Source organism: Castor canadensis, chromosome 9 (assembly GCF_047511655.1).
Source record: "Castor canadensis chromosome 9, mCasCan1.hap1v2, whole genome shotgun sequence".
Taxonomy (NCBI): domain Eukaryota; kingdom Metazoa; phylum Chordata; class Mammalia; order Rodentia; family Castoridae; genus Castor; species Castor canadensis.
Window position 1 is genome coordinate 106,295,604 of NC_133394.1, and position 23,978 is coordinate 106,319,581.

Consider the following 23,978-nt stretch of genomic DNA (forward strand, 5'->3'; position numbering starts at 1 on the left):
GGTTTGGGTACAGAATCAGAACTGAGCTCTGTGACTCCAGAAACTACTTCGAGACGTGGAAGCTACAATTGGGTGATTCTGAATGTTTCTAGCCAAAATAATAACCGCCAACATATTGGGTGCACATAAAATTCAAGAACTGACCCTTAAAACAGCTTTTGATTACACCTAACAGCCAGGACAATCCTGGTGCAGAACAGCCAATATGGTGTGTCTACCCCGGAGGAAAAAAAGCCCTCTGGCCATTTTTCCCTTTTCTTTCTTTCTTAATTTTCTTCAATGAGCAGAAGATAGAGCATCAATCATAATTGAACTCTGTGACATCCAGGACCCATGGAAAGCTTACTTATGTCCCACTGCACTGAAACCAGTCCCAGTAAATGTCTGCCTTGAGAAATGCAGCATGCCATTTCTCCCTGCCAGCTGGTTTCAGAGCTGACTGTGTAAACATGCAGACCCAACAGGTGCGCACCATGCACCATGAGCAACTCCCCTAATTGCCCCAGGAACATAATCCAGCACAGACCCTGGGCAGATTGAACCTCCCCTTCTTAACAAAAAACACAAGCAGCAAAATGTAATCTAACACTGATAGTGGGGGTGGGATGGAATGCTGAACCTGCCTTGAAGATTGGGTGTGGGGTGAAGAGCTGGACTTTTAGTAACAAAAGTGGAACAAGTAACAAAGGCTGACAGTGGAGGTGGGGCAACAAGCCAACATCCCAGAGGAGCCAAACCTTGCTGGAGAAGGAGCTGACCAGACAGAGTTGCAGAGATAGGGTAGGCAGGGACCACCTTGTGAAAACAACAGATCTGACTATCTTGCACAAACTGGTAGGGAGTTACCTCAGGTCCCAGTTGCAACCTGTCCTTTGGACAGAAGGAACCAAATACTGTTCACAAGCCAGTCACCTGGTGAGACCACTTCAGAGCTTCCACTTTTAATGGATGGCCCATAAGACCAAGGAAAGTGGGGGAAAAACAAATCTCCAGCCACTTTCCCTGCAAGCTGTCAGATAAGAGGGGCACAACCCTTCCCTACAAAGCCCAGAATACCAAGAATCAATACCAGGATTGGACGCCAAAGGAGTAAGTCCAGAATTTTTACCGAGCAGTCAAAACTTTTTGTTGTTGTTGTACCTGTTTTTTTTATTATTATTATTATTAACTTCACCATCACAATTTTCTTATCCCTATTCTTGCCCCCTTCATTTTCCCTCCTTTCCTTGTGCTACAATCCACTGTTCTCCCTCTCAGCTATTCTTTTTTGCATCTTCTCATCTACTTTCAACCCCTGTCTTTGACTCCCCCTCCTATTCATACCCAACCTGTCACCACACTACCCTCCCTTCTACATACTAACCACACACTGACTAGCCTACTACATCAAACATACACATTCCCAGCACCCTGCACTCGCTGACACAAGCACCCTCCACTACAACAATGGAAATACACACAAACAAACAAAAGGCCACAAACCCCAATAGCCCCCATACTTTTTCCCCAACTCTACCTTTCTGCCCCTCCCACTTTAGAGGTACCTTTATCAATTAACCAAATTTTTATTTCTAGCCAAATGACCACTACTCCCCCAAAGCCCACTATTTATAGATATTATCACAAAGAAGTTTCCTATATAATATGTAAACAACTGGTCTGGCATGGAAACTGTGAATTCGATATTGCTAATTTACACCTCCAGGCCAGGGACAGAAATAGCACATCAACTTAGCTAACAACTAAGTAAGTCACAACACAAAAATTAAATTAAGGGAAAGAAAACAGGCTATTAAAACCACCAACTAACCAATTAAGAACATACTTGCACAGCATAATTGGAGTGATGGAGAGAAGAAAGGAAGGAAACTACACTCAGGAAAACAATTCAATACAGGTTTTAGTAGGAAATGAAGAAAATGGATACCCAGTTCCTGACTGCAAGAAAACAATGATAAATGTCACTAATGAGCCAAGTGACACCCACAAAAAAATCCCTCAAAGAGGAAATCATGAAGAGATCACTGAGAAATTTATGGAGAAGCTACAAGATACGGTTAACCAGAAAGTACAAGATGCACTCCAGAAATTTCAAGACACAAGTAAAAACCTTTAGAAGACACAGAAACAACTACATGAACTCAGAGAGGACTTCAACAAACACCAAAGTGAAACAAAGAATACTATACAAGAAGGAGAGATACGCAATAAAGAAGACAACACAAGATATAAAAGAGGAGTTGAACAAAGATGTGGAAAGCCTCAGAAAAAAGAATCAAACAAGAATGCTGGAAATAAAAAGCTTCTTTAGTCAAACAAACAAACAACAACAACAACAACAACAAAAAACAGCAAAAGGTAACTCCAGCAGACTGGAACAAGTAGAAGACAGAATCTCAATGCTAGAACATAAAATAGGCATTTAAAAAATTTTTTAAAAAAGAACTCTTAGTCAAACAACTCAAGAGCTGTGAAAGGAATATGCAAGAACTCAATGACTCCATCAACAGATCAAACATGAGAATCATGGGCATTGAAGAAGGAGAAGAGGTACAAGCCAAAGGGATATACACTATATTCAATAAAATAATAACAGAAAATATCACAAATCTCAAGAAAAATTTGACCATTCAGGTACAGGAAGCCAGCAGGACACCAAACAGACTTGACCAAAATAGAAACTCTCCACAGCATATTAGTAAAATAACTAGCACATAGAACAGAGAAAGAATATTGAAGGCCGTAAGAGAGCAAAAAAACCCAAATAACTTATAAAGGTAAACCCACCAAAACAACAGTAGATTTCTCAACAGAAACCTTCAAAGCAAGAAGAACATTGTGTGAGATATTTTGGGCACTGAAAGAAAATAATTTCACCCCTAGAATACTCTACCCAGCAAAATTATCATTCAAAATTGATGGAGGAATAAAAGTTTTCATGATAAACAGAAGCTAAAACAATATGTGACCACCAAGCTACTACTACAGAAGATTTTAAAAGGAATTCTATTCACAGAAGATGAAAACAAACCATACCACAAGAGGATGGGAAGTATTAAACAACAGGAGAAGAAAAGACAAGTAATAAGAGTAGCACTGATTTGGTTCACACACTCAAATCCTTAAACAACAAAAACAACTAAATGGCAGAAATCACCACATACCTATCACTACTAACACTGAATGTCAATGGACCCAACTTCCCCAAAAAAGACACCATTTGGCAACCTGTATAAAAAGGAAGATCTGATAATCTGTTGTTTACAAGAGACCCACCTTATTGACAGGAATAAACACTAGATTAGGGTGAAAGGCTGGAAGGTATACCAAGGTAATAGCCCCCGAAAACAGGCAGGACTAGCAATGCTTATGTCAGACAAAGAAGACTTCAAACATACATTAGTTAAACTAGAACAAAGAAGGTCACTTCATACTAATAAAAAGTGCAACACATCAAAAGGAAATAACAATCATCAACTTATATGGACCCAATGTCAGTGGACCCAACTTCATCACACATACACTAAAGGACTTAAAAAAATCATACAGATGCCAACACAGTGGTAGTTGGAGACTTTAATACCCCTCTATCACCAATAAATAGGTCATCCAAACAAAAAATCAACAAAGAAATCTTAGAACTAAAAAACACTATAGATCAAATGCACCTAACTGATGTCTAACAGAATATTTCACCCAACAACTGTGCAATATTCATTCTTCTCAGCAGCTCATATAACTTTCTCTATAATAGACCATATCTTAGGACACAGAGCAAGCCTCAAGAAATATAAGAAAAAAGAACTAAACCCTGCATCATATCTAACCACAATGCAATAAAACTGAAACTCAACAACAAAAGCAATAGCAGAAAATATGCAAACAATTGGAGGTTGAACAATACATTGCTCAACAATCAGTGGGTCATGGAAGAAATAAAAGAGGAAATCAAAAAGCTCCTGGAATTTTATGAAAATGAAAACACAACCTATCAGAACCCATGGGAAACAGCAAAGGCAGTCCTAAGAGGAAAGTTTATAACCATGACTGCATATATTAAAAGAACAGAAAGATCTCAAATAAATGACCTAATGAAAAAGGAAGAAAAGGAAGGAACACTGCCTAACTCATTCTAACAAACCAATATTACACTCATCCCAAAACCAGACAAGGACACATCCAAAAAGGAGAACTATAGGCCAATCTCGTTAATGAACACTGATGCAAACATCCTCAATAAAATAATGGCAAACCAAATCCAACAACATATGAGCAAAGACAAAAACCACGTGATGGATGTAGAAAAAGCCTTCAGTAAGATTCAACACTGTTTCATGATGAAAGCTCTAAGAAAACTAAAAATAGAAGGAATGTACATGAGCATTATAAAAGCTATATATGACAAACCTATAAGCCAACATCATACTTACTGGGAAAAAATGGAAACCATTCTCCCTAAAGTCAGGAATAAGACAAGGGTGCACACTCTCCTCACTCCTACTCAACATAGTCCTGGATTTACTAGCTAGAAAATTAAGGCAAGAAGAAGAAATAAAAGGAATATGAATAGATAAAGAAATAGTCAAAATACCCCTATTTACAGATAACATGACTCTATACATCAAAGACCCAAAAACTCTACCCCAAAACTCCTACATACCATAAACAGCAATAGCAAGATGGCAGGATACAAAATCAACTTACAAAAATCATTAGCTTTTCTATACACCAACAATGAACAAATTGAGAAAGAATACAAGGAAACAATTCCATTAGCCTCAAAAAAATTGCATATTTAGGAGTAAAGTAAACAAAGGATGTGAATGACCTCTACAAGGAGAACTACAAACCTCTGAAGAAAGAGATTGAAGAAGACTACAGAAGGTGGAAAGATCTTCTGTGCTCATGGACTGGTAGAATCAACATAGTAAAAATGGCTACACTACCAAAAGCAATCTACATGTTCAATGCAATTCCCATCAAATCCCAATGACAGTCTTCACAGAGATTGAAAAATCTACCCTAAAGTTCACTTAGCAACACAAGAGACTACAAATAGCTGAGGCAATACTGAGCAAAAAGAGCAACACTGAAGGTATCACAATACACAGCTTCAAACTATACTATAGAGCTATAGCAATAAAAACAGCATGGTACTGGTACAGAAGCAGACATGAATACCAGTAGAACAGAATAGAGGACCTAGATATACAACTACGCTCACCTTATCTTTGACAAAGGTGCCAAAATCATATGATGGAGTAAAGATAGCCTCTTCAACAAATGTTGCTGGGAAAAATGGTTATCTGCTTGCAGAAAACTGAAACTAGATCCATGCCTGTCACCTTCTACTAGTATCAACTCAAAGTGGATTAAGGACCTTAATATCAGACCTGAAACTGTGAAATTAGTACAGGAAAGAGCAGGGAATACTCTGGAAGCAATAGGTATCGGCAAGGACTTCCTCAGTAGATCTCAAGTGGCTCAGCAACTAAGAGAAAGGATGGACAAATAAGACTACATGAAATTAAAAAGCTTCTGCATAACAAAAATAATCATCTCTAAATTGAAGAGACGACCCAAAGAATGGGAGAAAAATCTTTGCTAGCTATTCATCAGACACATGACTGATAACCAGAATATACAGGGAGCTCAAAAAACTAAACTCCCCAAAAATCAATGACCCGATAAAGAAATGGGCAATTGAAATAAACAGAACTTTTTAAAGGAAGAAGTCCAAATGGCTAAAAAAACACATGAAAAAATGCTCACCATCCCTAGCCACAAAGGAAATGCCAACCAAAACCGCATTAAAATTCCACCTCACTCCTGTTAGAATTGCTACCATCAAGAACACCACGAACAACAAATGTTGGCTAGAATGTGGGGAAAAAGGAACCCTCATACACTGCTGCTGGGAATATAAGCTAGTACAACCACTATGAAAAACAATATGGAGGCTTCTTAAAAAACTAAAAATAGATCTGCCATGTGATCCAGCAATACCACTCATAGGGATATACCTGAAAGAATGTGACTCAGGTTATTACAAAGGCACCTATACACCCATGTTTAATGCAGCACTATTCACAAGAGCCAAGATATGGAAATAGTTAAGATGCCCTACTACCAATTAATTATTAAGAAAATGTGGTATTTACAAACAATAGAATTTTATTCAGTCACAAAGAAGAATGAAATTTTGTCATTCCCAAGTAAATAGATGGAACTGGAGAAGATCATTTTAAGCAAAGTTATCCAGGCTCAGAAGGCCAAAAATCACATGTTCTCTCTCATACATGGATTATAGACTTAAAACAAATGCAGTGACCTGGGTCACAAACAAAGGGGAGACTGCACACAGGAGAGATAGGGAAGGAAAGAACCAAAAACTTGAAAGTGGTTGATGTGCTCCCTGTAGAGAAGCAAATATAGTTATCTTGAACTGACAGAGGCTACTATGGGAAGCATACTAGATTGTAGTGAAGAGGTCTGGTAGAGATGAACCTATGTGGGTTGCAATACTCATGTATATGGAAACAACACAAAGAATCTCCCTGTACAGCTATCCTTATCTCAAACTACCAATAACGCTGTTTTTCTTAATATATTTTATGTTTTTTCTTCAACAAAATCAAAGAACAAGAGGGCAGAACAGGTTCAGACTGAAGGCTGGGAGGGTGGGGAGGGTGGGAAGTGGCTCAAGTAATGTATACACATGTAAGTAAATGTAAAAATGAGAAAATAAAAATTAAAAATTAGGAAAAAATGATCCCATGTTTTGTGTTTTGCTTAATGTTTAAAATCACTTGTATTCTCAAAATCCATTTTTCATTTTCAATTATGCCTATCGATTTGTTTAGAACCACTTCTTAAATAGCTAACACAATGCACTTTAGATATAGTGTATTTACTTTCATATTCTGGAAAGTTCTAAAGAATTTTTTCTGGAGATATCTTTCTTATCTCTTCAACATGTCCCCTTGATTTACAGACCATATTTCCTACTTAATCAAGGAAAGTAGGCAGAAATTCCTCAACTTACTGTTCTATCCTTGTTCCATCAACATATCTGTATCACACCTATTGTGTGACACTCTCGGTGAAAAAGCTTGTTTCCTGGCTTCTTTTAGCTTGGTAGAAGAGTCTTCTTTCTGGAGTCTAACAGGAGAATTGCTCCTTTGTCCTGGATCACATTCACTGCACTTTTTTGACACAAAACTCTAACAGTGATTCCCTATTCCTTTGTTTATACTATATTCTTAATCTGTTTCTTCCATGTTAAAACTATCCTGCATACAATTTCTAAAAATTGTTTGATTTCTCCCCTTTCCTTATGGAATTTTTAAAAAGCATTATCAAAGGCTGTTTGTACTCATCTGCTCATTCAATCATCAGTCATGGTCCATCATTTGTTTTACCATTGTAAAGAGGAAAGGAAGACTAAGCAAAGTTAAATCCTTTGTTAGGAGGAAGTTTATTTTAATTTTTGTGGTGCTATGGATGGAACCCATAGCCTTGAGCATGCCAAGCAAGTGCTCTACAACTGAGCTACATCCCTGAATCTCTAGCAATCAATTTAGACAGAATACAAGACATCCCCATTTATGGTTTTATTTTGCTTTATAAAATAAACCTTGATGCCATCAATACTGGTTTTCTAAATGATATTATCAATCAGCATTACCTAGGGAAATATTTATTAATAATGAGCAGATTGATCTTTTAATATATGTAATAGCACTAAGTACAACTTACAAAGAGAAGACTAGCAAAGGTCTTTGCCTTTGTTGGATTGGACAAACAACTCTTACGAAACTGCCTTAAAAGTATATCTGAAGAACAGGACAAAGAATGAGCCTTTTTTTCCCTAATTTTTAAATTGGTAGAAACTGCTACATAAACAACAAAGTTTGACTCATTTCTTTTGATGGTACTTGAAGAAAGTTACATAGATGAAAAATAATTACTTGTGTCTTATTTTATACTACAGAATAACAGGTTTAAAGATGCAATTTATACTAACTTGAGAAAAGTATGATGGTAAAGAAGATATATTCTGTGGTGCTATTTGATTTATCCTAATTTAATTTTATCAGGAACAGTCTGTGGAATTAATAAATACTATATTTTAGAATGAAATTTTAACTGCACATAAATAATAATGTAATGATTACCATCTCAGCAAAGTAAAGAATTGCACAGGCCATTACTCATTTGTGGGTAATTCTTAGTTTGGCCTATGAAATTTTTATTTTTCTAATTCCTAGGCTATCCTTTTCAATTAATGTAGAAAAATGAAGTCTTCAACAAAATTAACTGCTTAATGTCAATAATCTTTGTCATTAAAATCCTTGACATAGTATATTGTTCCTTAAACATTCATTGAAGGTCTACTATGGGCCAGGAACTATGTCAGATACTGAATGGAGAAAGAAAGACAATAGTTGATACATGACTATCTGAACAAGTTCGTGGAGAATGTCAGTAACATATGAAAGTTACAGGTGATCTCCTGAAAAGTTCTGAATGTACATTGATTTAAGCAAAATTATTTACTCAAATTAACACATACGTATGCAGATTATATGAAAATGTAATTTAACATAATGACTAATGTGCATCTCAACATTACTGTTTTTCATGTGTCAAGAACTCTAAGGTATTATAAGATAAATTTTTTTCATTGTACCAAGGAATCAACTATTTTTATTTTCAAAAAATGTAAATTTGATACTTTTGTGTATATTAAATACTACTTAAGTGAAAAAGTAATGTGAATATTTTCATATCTCTGCATGGTTAGAGCTTTCTGAACATACAAAAATGGACTTTGAGTTAAAGGACAAACTTTGAAAGTGAGAAGATGATTGACTAGAGAGACACTTTTGTAGATATTTATCTCCCATAAAGTTCTGTATTTCAAAAGGAGGTAAAACTCAGAATCACATATTAATATTTCAAAGTAAGGGTTGGGCATCCCCATGCTAAAATGCTAAATCCAAAATGTTCCGAAATATGAACAGAACTATTGAAAAGTTTCAGATTTTGGATTATTTCAGATTTGAGATTTTCAGATTGGGGGCTTTTTAACCAGTAAAGTTTATGTAAATATTCCCAAATCTGAAAAACTTTAAAATATGAATTTCTTCTGGTCCTGAGCATTTTAGATAAAGGGTACACAAAACCTATACTTGTTTACATTAGGGAGGCTTCTCTCCTTCTAGCAGGAGGGGAGGAGGACAACTCTCTAACACACCCTACATATTAGGGTTCTCTCTTGTAGTATAAAATCCGCCTTTTAGTGCTTGCAGATACCATCTGGATCTCTGAAGTGGGGAGGAGGGTGTGTGTGAAACTGATGCAGTGATTGTTCCACAAAATGATAGACTAATCTAAAAACTTTGTATTTGATTTTAATTTGTCCTGAAAATTTGCTTTGTCACAAATACAGGTATTGGATTTTATATTTTAAATTAGAGTTTTAAGGAAACAGTACGGAGAAAGCTTTACTATATTTTTAAGAAGATCAAGTCACCTCACTAGTCAACAAGTGGTCTTATTCAGCAAAGAAGTACACTGGTTTTCAATATAATTTTGTCATACTATTTGATACAATAAAAAACAGAAATGGTTTCAAAGTACAATCTAAAGGAAAAATAATAATCACTTACTTGATATTATCAAGACAGCCCGATTCAGGTTTCAGTATGGCAGTATGATGAAACATTTTATATAAAGCAATCCCAAGGAAGATAACATTAAGCTGGAATGCAAAAAGCAACATTATGTAGCATAACTGGAGTAAAGAAAACGACAAGTCTATTCTCCGTTACAAATGAATTGTTCTGGTAAATTAGTTCTCAGTGTGCTTTTAAAGGAATTGGATCACAGGTGACTGTCTAGTATTTTAGTAACAGCCAGAAGCCAGTTTGGGGAGCTGGGATGCACTGCATTATGGGCACCGTGTGCTACATACTTACAAAGACAAATTCAGCAGCAGTGTGCAACTCAAAGCTCGGTCTGTGTTTCAAATGAACCAACCAACCGACAAAGAACCATAACTATTCTAGGAGTGTTGCTGTTTCTGCAGGCAAACGTTTCTCTGAATTGATTATTTAGGATATGTTTTCAAATGTTACATTATAAAATATAAATATAAATATTATATAAAATATAAATATAAAATGTAATCAATACAATTTTGACAAGGTATCTTAAGAAGGATTAGACAATGCTGGTTAAATGCTGAAGCTACAACAAACTAATATTAAAGTAGAGGAAGCTTATCATGATGCTGTTAGGTCACTGAAACCAGACAGACACAATTTAAATTGTGTAAATTACCTACACAACTCACAGTAAACTGTATAGAAGAGCATATATTGAATTGCCCTTTACCACCTGACTAGTTCATATATTCTATGACTTGGAACTGATGGATACTAGGAAAGTCCAAAATTTACCCTATAATACAAGTTCATAATCTTTTATCAATCATTGGCAAATCCAAAAGAAAAAAAGACAGAAAGAAAATTTCAAAAGGGAAAGACTTTAAAATATCTATTTGGTGGTTAAAAAGCCTAATCCAAACGGAATGCATTTGGTGAGAAAACCTGATTTGTATTGGCATGAGGCTGTCCCTAGTCGTTATTCTACTTGCTCTTACCTTCCCTTCTCCCCCTTTTGCTTTCTGAAATATTTGGTTGCAAAGTGCTGCCTAGCATCTCATGTACCATGAGTACTGATTTATACTAATGTGTTTGATTTGGGGCAAATACATACATATACATATATACATATGTATATATATATATGTATATATTCCCTACCATATATATTATATCTCTACTATATGATATATAATATACTCTACTATATGATATATAATATACTATGTATTATGCTAATACATATTTAATTATAAGTATATGTAATATATAATTACATATATAATGTATAATATGTATAGACACATTAAGCAGTGTATGTACCATATTGCCTTTCCAAAGTCTGAAACATTTATTTCCAAAATAAATCTGGCCCAAAAGTTTTCAGGTTAAGAAACTGTAGACCTGTATTTTGTTCAAAGTCAATAGGCTAACATTTCTTTTCAAAATTGAATAGGGATTTTATGTTTTTTAAACAATAGTATCTAAATTAGTATAAATCAGATTGGAAATAAAGATATTATGCAGCTAAAAATAAAACAGGAAGATGATTCCAGAATACCTGCCTAACTGGTTGTGCCATTCTCAAGTAAAAAGTTTTGAATTTCAGTTTTAAAGATATATATGAAAAACAAAACTAGAAGGAACAGTCCATGTTCCATTTAAATTATCCTAAAGAAAAAGAATGGGAATACACTGTTGTCAAAGTTAATGTCATCATTGTTCAATTATCTGTGTAAGTACTGGATTATGCTAGGTTGGATTCCAGGGAAGTCATACATTGCACAACTCTTGCAAATGCATGTTTTCTTTTCCCACCAGTTTTGATGAACTATTTTACAATAAAAAAGTAGTCTATAATGAGGGCCTAATTGCTTGAGTTATGTAGGGTCAAATAAGTACATGTTCTCCCCAAATTAATCTATGTAAATTAAGGATACTCAGTACAGGGATAGTGAAAGTTTTATTTCCTGACCTAGGAAATACATAGTAAATTAGGAGTTCTCACCATAATTATCAAGGTCGCTGGCCCTATAAAACTCCAAATGAAGTAGGTGTCAAGTCGGAGCCAACATCTGCAATGAAACACAAGGGAGAGAAGGCATTATATCAAGAGTGAGCGAGTGACAGAGAAGAATGTGAACTGGAAAGCATTCCACTGGGAGACAGGAAATATTACACTGCTTGTTCATTTAAATGCTGAATTATGTGCCCAATTTCTGACAGCACAATTGATGGAGTAAGATAATTACCCCTGGAGCAAGCAGAAAAAAAATAGCACTGGGCCTATTTGTTAAGGCCTTTTGTGTCTGTCATAGAAATCTTAAAAAAAAAAAAAAAAAGGAAAGGAAAGAAAAAGAGAAAGAAAAAGCTATACACATAGCCATTAAATCAAGTAGCTTTAAGCTATCCTTTTCTCTCCAATTACTGTGTGCTACATAACCTGCCTATCAGCTGTCAGGTAAAGTGACATTTCATGTCAAGAAGATCTGAGGAAATTCAGTACAAAGAAGAAATAAATTTGGTATCAGAAGATTGAAGTTTAATTATGTCAGGCAGCCAACCTTTGAGAGTTCTGGAGTCTTAGAAAGTGCATTGTTACTTCTTATACTCTAAGGTTGCAAATGATCCTTAGTATCACATAAAGTTGATTCATGATCTAAAAGTAAATAATTAATCACTTAATTTTGGTCACATTTAATACTCCCCCAATTCTTAAAGCCTCTGGGAAATTACACTTTCTTTCTTTAAAATGACAGGAAGATAAAATAGAAGTGACTAGTTATGAAAAACATTAATGTAAAGTTTGAACAAATTATACATGATGCTAAAAAATAATATCTTGAATTTTTTGCCATTTTTTATATTTGAAACATAATTAAGAAAATGCATCCAGAGGTAAATATTCAAGAGTGTTTGGCTATGTGCCTTAAACCTACAAGTCTTAAGGATTTAAATATTTTTGTGATTATACAAATGTTAAGCCTAAGCACTAATGGAATGACATTATTAAGAAAGGCTTTTATAAATACCTATCAATAAAAGAATTAGTAAATAAAATATTTTCTGTTCTCTGGTAAAATATTATGAAAATTAAAAAGAGAAGTAGGTTTATATAGGTCCAAAGGACACACTTAAGAAAAAGTTGAGTGCCTAGGATATAGCTCAGAGGTAGAGTACTTGCCTAGAATGCTCAAGGCCCTGGGTTCAATCCCCAGCACCATAAAAACAAAACAAAACAAGATGTAAGTTGAGTGAAAACATAAGATGAAACATCTTTATCACATATATATTGAGTATATATGCAGTATGACATATATGTTATAAACATATACACAAATATAAATACTGCACACAATAATTTTGATTGATGCATATATACATAGTTTTTACAAGGAAAGAAAAAAATCATGTTAGTGGTTGCCTCTCATATGAGAGCAAAGAAAACTCTACATGTATCAAAAGGCTTAGTCATGTGTTTTATTGTAATAATTAGTGAAAGTATGCCAAAATACTAAGAGTTTTGCCAGGCACTGGTGGCTCACGCCTGCAATCCTAGCTACTTGAGAGTCTGAGATCGAGAGGATTGTGGTTCGAGGTCAGCCCAAGCAAATAGCATGCAAGACCCCATTTCCAAAGTAATCAGAGCAAATGACCTCAAACCCCAGTCCTATCATTAAATATATATATATATTATATGCATATATGTGTGTGTGTGTGTGTGTGTGTGTGTGTGTGTGTGTGTATACTAAGAGTTTTAACATTTGAGGGAGAGGGCCAATGATTATCCTTTTACATTTTTTTACATTTTGGTAACTTTTAAATTTTTCCAAAAAAAGTTAAAAGCTCCTTTTCTGAGAAAAAAATCCTCACAAAAAACAATTTGCAGACATTTGGCCTTCTATTAAGTAAAAAAGACATAAACTAATTTCAATTGAAGTATAATAAGTCATTCTGAGAAACTAACAGCTCAATATTTCCTATGCAGACAAGATAATTTCTATTTATTCAAAATAACCATAACAATCCTGCTTGAGAAAATGCTGTTAAGTGAACTAGTCAATACTTAAATTATTATCCATTCATTTGTTTGAATAATTAGTTTTCCTTTCTCTATTTTGTTATTTAAAATTTTGGTCATAAAAAATAGGGAATATGGTGTTTCCTCTAAGCAGATAGTAATGGAATTGAGGAATTCAAGTATGATATATTTGATACATTGTAAGAACTTTGTAAATGCTACAATATACCCCCATTCAGCACAACAATAAAAAAATAAAATAAACCAAAACTCAAATTTCAACTATGAATCTAGTCTTTCTTATCATAGGCTAGGTTGTCACCATCTTAATAAAGGGTGTGTATATGATTGTGAATGGTTGGTTGATCAGGGGAAAGTTTTGATGATTATCTTTGGGTTCTCAACAAAGCCCATGTTTTCCCTCAGGGTATAAGAACTAAGGGAAAATCAGGAATGTTTCCCTAGACCACACACACAGACACAGATACACACACACACATACACACACATACACACATACAGATACACACATACAGATACACACACACACAGATACACACACACAGATACACACACACATACACACACACAGATAGACACATACAGATACACACACACACACACACAGATACACACACACACACACACACAGATACACACATACAGATACACACACACACAGATACACACACACACACATACACACACACACACATACACACATACAGATACACACACATACACACACACATACACACACACATACACACACACAGATACACACACACACATACACACATACAGATACACACACATACACACATACAGATACACACACACACAGATACACACACACATACACACACACATACACACAGATACACACACACATACACACATACAGATACACACACACACAGATGTACACACACACATACACACAGATACACACACACACAGATGCACACACACACATACACACACATACACAGATGCACACACACAGATGCACACACACACATACACACACAGATACACACACATACACACACAGATACACACACACACATACACACACAGATACACACACACAGATACACACACACACATACACACACACAGATACACACATACAGATACACACACAGATACCCACACACACATACACACATACAGATACACACACACACATACACACATACAGATACACACACAGATAGACACACATACACACACATACACACACGCACACACACACACACAGATGCGCATACACACACATACAGATACACACACACAGATACACACACACATACACACAGATGCACACACATACACACATACAGATGCACACACACATACACACATATACACACACACATACACACAGATACACACACACATACACACATACAGATACACACACACACAGATGTACACACACACATACACACAGATACACACACACACAGATGCACACACACACATACACACACATACACAGATGCACACACACACAGATGCACACACACACATACACACACACATACACACACAGATACACACACAGATGCACACACACATACACACACATACACACACAGATGCACACGCACACACAGATACACACACATACACACACAGATGCACACACACACATACACAACACAGATACACACACACACATTCAGCGCAAGAATGGTGCTGGTAATATAGCAATATAATACAATACTAATGAAACAGTTAGGAATGATTGTTAATAGTACAGTCCTTGTTTGTAGGTCAAAAAAGTTTTGGAGAAGTAATCTTTATAAATATAGCACATTTTCAGCAAGTAATTTTTATAGGAAAATGTGCTTCAAGATATTCTGAAAAACGTTTTTATAGGTTAAAGACATAAATTAATTAACTTTAATTACATTATTAGTGATCATCTTGGACTAAGGAAATAAAACAAAATTTAATATTACCAAGTACTTTAAGTAACATAGTGTCATTGGATTTTGCCTTACAAAATTTTATTACTTTGAAAATAATCTCAGTTTAGCAAAGCATTATACCTCAGGGATAATGGTATCTGTTAAATATGAAAATGAAATTACAAATTATTTTTATTCTTTAAAAAATCTTTAATACATATTTATTGCAATAGATTTAAATTCCCTTCAGAACTGAATAGTGAATGAGGCAATATGAAACACTTACAATGTACTGAGTAAATCATCCCTCCGTTAGGGCTGTCTGAGCTTTACAGTCTCTTGGAAGGCTGTGTGGCAAGAATGCCTTTAATAATTTGATTGCCATATGGCCACACCTGCTGTTGTTTTTGGACACATGCTAGCTTTTCCAAAGCTTTCTATACTTCATCTCTTTCCCATTGCCTACTTTAAAATTTTTCATGGTTCTTGTCCTAGTTCACTGTGCCAATTTTGAAACAATTCTCCTCAGCTTTAATGTGAAGAACATAATCGTGGGGTGTACACATACCTGCCTGGGCATATCTAGCCTACCTAATCGTGTTCTATGAATCTGCACACTCAGTATCAGTTGGATACAATTCAAAACCACTGGTTAAGGGGAGATCAGGTCAAGTTGGTGAGGCATTTTGCTAGAGGAACACTTTACCGCAGCAAGCCCAGTAAGGTCCAGTTTATAAATTGCTAAGTAAGCCTATTAAAGAATATGATTTACCCACAAATTGCCTTTATCCACAAAGAGGCATTCAACTTGTGAAATTAGTAATTTTGATAGACCATTTTCATTTAAGATATCTCAAATTAATTTTTAAAGAAATTAAACCATATGTGTATAATCTACACATTATGCTTTTGGAAGTACTATAACAAAAGAAATGGAATATTAATGAAAAGGCAAGTGCATTCTGACCACATTACATCTTTACTGGAAGTAATACAAAAAGCTTCCAGTATCAAATATTGTCTAGGATTCAAAGGAACTCTTGCCATGTGCCACAGACCTTGCCTTGTCTTTTGTCATTAATGTAATACAAATATGCTATTAAAATTCTCTACGGTAGTATATTTTTTCAAATAATAAAAAACAACATATTATTACTTGTATAGTGAAGTCTTGCTGAATTAATATGAGTTTATTGGTTTCAACATTCTAAAGATGTAGTGTCAAGCCACAAGAATAAATTGTTCTTCTCCAGAGTTGTTCTACCTCAAAATGTGAGAAACAGCATTAAAATTAATAATAAAGATGTTTTTATCAGTATCACTGTCCCATAAAAAGTCAATTACCTATTCAGTAAGTACCTCTTCATGTTTACTCAGAAAAGAGAAAAATGATCCATATTAATTTCTTACAATGGGACAAATTTAGTTCTCAAAATAGGACAACAGAAAACCATACTTATGAAGTTTTTTGTTTCCTGATGCTAAACTACTTCTCGCTATTTTATTATCATCAGTCATTTTGAAAAGTCATGATTCTTTATTTTAAAAAAAATGGTAGGGCCAATATACATAAATGTCACTTAAAACATGTTTTGCAATGTTTTTAGATACCAATAACATAACCAGTCTGTGATTCCTCATTCAAAGTCAGTAATATAGCATCATTAAATTGCTATGGGACTTTTTGCTTTGTTGCTGATTTTAATTCATTCTTGTCAAACAGACACCTATTAGTCAAAGTTTTTGAAATAATGTAAATTAGCAATGGTATTTGCTATATTTTCTCCAGGATGCTAAATCACAGACTAAACTCTCCTTGGAAGGTATTAAAATGTAACCAGTAAGCAATCTTTGGCTAGCATTAGGCACTAAAATTAATAAGGCTTAATTATATCAGTTTATTTATGAGAGTTTAAAAATGATATAATCTTTTTTCTGTAATATATGTAGATATCTCTGCATTTGTACTCTATCTATCTATCATCTATCTATCTATCTATCTATCTATCTATCTATCTATCTATCTATCTTCTAACGATCTACCTAACAAGGTTGAAAGAGTAAGGAAAGTATAAAGATAACGGGGCAATAAAGAAGGAAGAAAAGGGGAAAGGGGACAAATACACTTCAAACATAATAAATGTAATCCTAAACATGCATTAACCATTTGCTAAGGATTTTAAAAACATTTTATTAGCATTTATTAGTTGTACAAGGAGATTTCATTGTGACATTTATATATATTCTTACAATGTACCTTGGTTAGATTCACTCCCTCCCTCAGTCTCTCTCATTCCTCTCCCCCATCTTTCTTTTATTGTTGTGCTGGGGGTACATTGTGACTCTCCCTCACTTCTTAAAACAATGTTGATAAGTTTCATTGTTCAATTTTCAGACTAGTATATTAAGTACAATGACTATACTTACCCTCCTTTGCCCTCTCCATTCACCCTGCCCCTCCCACTACTACCCATCCCCAAACAGAACTTGTTTTATATTCGTGTCTTTCATTTTTTAAGTATATATTCATTATTCAAAGGGGATTCTTTATAGTATTTTACATATGAATATATTGTACTTGAATCAGATTAATACCTTCTATTACTCTCTTTCCCTTTCCTGCCTTCCCTACACCCTATTTTTTAAGAGAGATTTTTGAAATGTAATTTTCATCATAGTGTATTTATCCATCTAATCCTGAAATACTTTGTGAGCAAGAGCATGTATTAGAATAAAGTTTGACAGTATCATATAGGAATAGAGTCTGATTAGTGGTAGTCAAGACTAGCATTTGTGATTCAGTCACTGTTTGGAATGTGAGAATTAAAAACTAGCTCTAAATATGAAATATAATTTGTGTTGTCATTATATTCTCGATCATAAAGTTTCTCCATTTGTAGTAGCCAAATAATAAAGCCAGAATAATGTTATAATTTAATAAATGCTTATATAAGCCAGACACTTTACACACATACATATATATACACATATACATTTATATGTATGTATATATACCTACATATACACAAATAAAAGCACACACAAACATCACAATAGTCTTGCAAGGTTCTTATAATAAGCCCAACTTTATAGATTAGGAGATTTGTAGTGAAGAGTTAAGTCTGAATTTTATTCTAGTCTATCTGTTTTCCAGAGTCCTTAAGGCTACTGGGTATGAAAGTCATTAGAATTCTTTGATTTCAATAAGAATGCAAGTATAACATTTGACTTTAGGTACATTTCATTGCATTTTGAAATAGGCTGTAGTCCTGTTGATCTCAAATACTGTTCCGACATGGCTACCTCATAATAGAAAAGTTTATGCTCAGTGCAGATGCTCACATGTGATGATACTTTCATGTCCAATGATGGGGTTCTTGGATATAACTTGATGACTCAATAAACCCTCAGTCTCTAGTATACATACACAGAAAATATGATCCTGAGTTTTAATAAAATTCATGTAAACATACACACATACTTTCCATATACTTACTGAATTATCTTGATACATTATTGAAAAATACTTTTTCAGTTACCTGTGTTATTTCCCACTAGACAAACTACAGTCAAACATATCTGGTGATAAAATATCCAGTAAGGTAGATGCTTTATGTCAATGAAATATAAATAAGAATATGTGCAATGTCATATAAGGATTGCTATAGAGACACTCCCAATGAAAATATGATTCTTTGAGTGGTTTAAGTGCTTAGAAATTGTGAAAAAAATTTATAAAAGAAATCTGTCCCCATAAATAGCAGATAAAATCAAGTTCAATATTCCTTGACTAATCTCTTCCTTGAATAAATATGATAATCTATAAAATCAATGATCACTTTTCTACACAAATAGCTGCATGGGTTAGATAACGATGTGAAAATAAAATAATTGGGGGGCTTTTAACTAATATAGCCTAGCCATCATTTTTATTTCTGCCCTTAAACTAGTGAGGTAGAGAGAAAAATGTAAAATGTAATAGATGATTTATAATAATTTTTAGATGACAATATTTGACTTCAATTATTTTTAAATTTGTCTAGTCTTCTATTACTCAGTGATTTCTGATTGGTTATAAATGTTCAGGAATTAATTTACATGTCTTTTAGAAACACCTTATCAATTTTCTGGCCCAGATTTTATCTCTTAGACTATTATTTTTTTAACCCCTTCCCAGTGCTCTCTTCCTGGGACCCATTTCTCACTCCTATCCTCCAATCCACTCGTGTTAGTACTCACTGTATGCATGAGACTGAGAAAAGCGCTATAAACTATGAATGTGACTTTTCTATAAATAAAAATTAACTGTTCAAACAGTCTGCATTTTGGGTATAATAATGAGGTAATTAAAGTTTAAATGAACTGATTAGTTTCAGATCATAAAATCAAAGTATTAAGAACTGAAGTTCTGTTTGAATTATTGTTAAGTCAATGCCAGCCTTCGTTATAATGATCTTCTGACAGTATTCTGTCAAGTGGCTTCACTGGATGTGCATATGTATAACGTATAAGGAACCAAGAGAAATACAAGAACAGAAATAAGATGGAAATAAGTGTTCATTATTAATACTGCAGCTAAGATTTGAGATCCAATAGAAGAAGGTTATTTTTAAAAAGACTTTTGATTATTTAAATGGATTTTTAAATGCCAGATTATTATAAATGTTATCATAAGTATATTTTTGAGTATATGTGAGTTTATAAAGAAGATTTTGTTAAACAAACATCAGAAAATAACGACTTGTAGAAGTATTGTGAATCAATGGCAAACTAAGCACTATCTCAAGATCAAATTATGCATGCTTCGTGTGTATGTGTTTTACACATAATAAATTCAACAGCCTAATAACACTTCATAGAAAAACACATCATAATCCATCAGCCAGATGGAATATGATAACTAGCTCTATCTGTATCAAAATAACATTTATTTAAAACTTCAAAAACAGTATTATAACTAAATTCATCTTCTAACATTGGTATGATTCTCTACTTTTTGAAAATGTAAGCAATTATTATTATTAAAGGTTTCAGACATAAAATTGTGTTGTTAGTATAATAAAACAATTAGATACACTAAGAGAAGATAAAAGGGAGGAACATCTATTATTTGGATTCCTATAATGTATATTAAATAGTTTTATTATGTATGGACTCTGTGAAACCATAGAGCAAAATTTAAGAAACATGAAGTACTAAAAATAAGTGAGAAAGACTTTCAAGACATAAAAGTTTACCATATGAGCTTAATAAGAATTTATAGAAAATGATAATATTTCTCTGAATTCCAGTTAATTCTAATTTAGATGAGACTGAGGATTATACACAGTTTTATTCTAATAAAATCAATGTAACACATAGGAAGATGACACTAGCAAAGAAACAATGAAACTTTAGAACAGAAGAGTTACATGGAAAAAAAAGTCATATAGAGAGCAGAGACTGGGAAAGGCCATATGAAATAAAATAAAAAGAATAAAGAATAGTTACAGAAAGTGGAACAACAAAGACAGATATAAAATCCTCTATGCAGAAATCTTGTGAATTATGTAAAAATTCATTAGTTATATTTTTCTTTGAGAAGATGTTTTCATTAAGCCCTGACAGAGACATTGGTATGTTCATTTCAGCTTCTTAGGTAAACACCAATGAGTGAATCATGCTTTTAATACCTGCTTCTTCAGTGAGCAAAACATCATTATATTGATGTGGAGTTGGATGAACTCCCTAAAAGTAGAAGTTAAACATTTTTCCCATGGATCCTGAATAGTTCTTTGTGGACAATTTTTTAAAATGTACAAAAGAGATACTAAAATGTTTATGCCTGCTTGTGGTAGAATTTCATTGAAGTTTTCCCTATTCTTTTTTCTCCCTCTCTCAGTGATCCTTCCTTTTCTCTATCTCTGTTTTGCTTTCTTTTGGGTTGGGAGAGATCATAATTGTAAAACTGAGCAATTAAGGTTTGTTTTCAGTCAGTGCCTGGGAAATAAATTAGCCTCTATTCTCACATAGGAATGTCAGTAAATGAGACCTTCAGTTATGGTGCAGGAAATTAAAGCAATGATGGCCAGAGCTCTAACAAACTCACCAGAGTCTGCTTATTATTGATTCTAAGAAAAGACAGATTTCTAGTATCCAGAAAATGACATCCAGCTCACAATTAATGACTAAAACACAAAGCAAACAAATTCAATCAGTTCAGTACCAGGAATGTTTGCAAATAAGTAAGGAGAAAAATAATCAACAATAAATAAAAACAAAAGCAATTCAGGAACTTCAAGGGGCAAAGTGGAATGGCTTAAGAACAATATTTGAAAAATAGGAAAGTCACAAATAATGATATCACTCAAATTAATTTCTTAGTGGGAGAATGCATTAATCAAAATATAAAATCCTATGATCCAGGGGTTTCTTCTGTTAATGGGTTTCTTTTTAGGTTGATGAAATTATTCTAAAATTAGTGGTAATGAGTAAACAGTACTGTGAATATTTTAAAAACAACTGAAGTATATACTTTAAAGGAGTGAATTTTATGGAAAGTAAATTGTATCAATAACAGGCTTTAAAAGAACTATGATCAATTTAACACCTCTCTTTAGAGGCAACTTCAGATAATTTTTTTTCTAATCCTACTCTGTTCCACAGCTGATACTGAGATCCACAGAATGAATTCAGATTTGACTACAGTGCACAGAGTCAGATTCAAAAATACTTATTAATAGCATTTAGATAAATGGTTTTATTAGAACCATCACAGTACTCAAGAAAGAAAAAAACTCAATAGAAATTAGATGGCCTCCTTTTAATTGTACTGTTGGTGCCTATGCACCACGATATGCTGTTTTCACTGTGCTCCCAATAATTCTGGCATCCTCGTCTTGTCACTCCTTTTATGAGTCCTAATTTCTGGGACGCAAACTGCTTTATTGCCAGAATGTTCATGCTGCTGACTGCTGGTGGAAAGTCATGAAATTTGGCTTATTAACTTCTGTACAAATTGATGTTATCTAACCTCATCTGAGCCTTCACCACAGCTTGGAAATCTTTTTATTAATGTTTAATTGGTACTTTAACAATTTTCCATAGTGCTCATTTCAAAGTTTTTCAAATCTTCTGTCCTCTCCATGTGACCTGACCTGTTCATTCAACAGAACCAGCATCTTATACTTGATGAAAACCATCCTCTGCTTAGAAAGTTACCTTACTCATTCCTTCCTTCACTCAACTCCAAAGAGAAAGATCATTTTACTATTAAAAAATCCTACTTCAATTGAAATAAACCTATCTTGGTTTATCATATGTCTGCTACTCTCTAGCTCTATAACCACATGCAAGGCAATGAATTAAAATGGTTGACTTTCTCATCTGTAAAATTAATACTATGGACCTGGTGAATTCTAAAGCCACTTTAACACTAAATCAAGGTCTTCCTAATCTTGTGTTTAGTCTTAGGCTCTTTCACACCCCAAGGAACTTTTTCCTCTATTCAGCTTATATACAATGAATACAAATGAGGTGGAAGGTATTTTTCCCTCCATTACTTTCCCATAAACTCTATACATGATTAAGATTTCATCTTTTATAAACTCCATTTTTTTCAGTGCTGGGAATCAACACAGGTCTGTTAAATTGCTTCAAGGATACATAGTACTTGAAGACTCTTCTTTCTTGCTACTAACTTATCTTTTTACACCTTCCAATTTGGTTTCTGCCTACAACACTTTCTCCAAGTAACTGTTGCAAAGGTCAAATGATTTTTCTGTAGTGCTTATCCTACTTGAATTAACTGTGACATAAATCACTACTGGTTTTGAAAAGCCAACTAAAACTTTCTCTCACTTTTCTAGACCTCAATCCCATGGTTCTCTTCTCTTTCTCCACTTTTATTTTCCCTTCTCAGTCAATATCCTAAATGTGGGCATTCATTACAGATTTATCTTGATGTTCTTTCTATTTCTCTAATCAAAGTTTCATTCATTTTCAGGATCTCAACTATTACAAAAGTATTTTCACTAGAATTACTTTTCAGTATTCTGTATATCTGTATATGTAAGTCTCATCAATTTTATGTTATATTAAGAATAAAATTTATCACTGTATTCCAGAAAAAAAAATGGGAAAAAAAGAGGAAAAACACAACCTTTTCTCCTTCCTATAGTCTACCTATTAAAGCTTTTCAGTGTCTAGGACTGACATTATAGGAAAGAGAGAAGCCATAAATGTGAAGAAATACATTGTTCTCATAACACACTGTTTTTCAGATAGCTAGCTCCTCATGTGCTCAGAAAAATAATAAAATTATAATCTTTATTATTCAGTTATCATCTAGAGAAATTGTACTGTTTAAGATAGCATCATGGTTATACT

General features: G+C 33.9%; 1 protein-coding gene across 44 annotated transcripts in view; it reads right to left on the minus strand.

Moving 5' to 3' along the window:
* Nucleotides 1-23,978, minus strand: part of Adgrl3 (adhesion G protein-coupled receptor L3) — a 1,316,738-nt gene that overhangs the window by 616,510 nt on the left and 676,250 nt on the right. For all 44 annotated transcript variants that reach the window (XM_074042162.1, XM_074042151.1, XM_074042155.1 and 41 more), the window contains 2 exons: nt 11,680-11,746; nt 9,675-9,766 (listed from right to left, as the gene is read on the minus strand). In XM_074042162.1, coding sequence (XP_073898263.1) covers nt 9,675-9,766; nt 11,680-11,746 — 159 coding nt within the window. The remainder of the gene's footprint in view (nt 1-9,674; nt 9,767-11,679; nt 11,747-23,978) is intronic.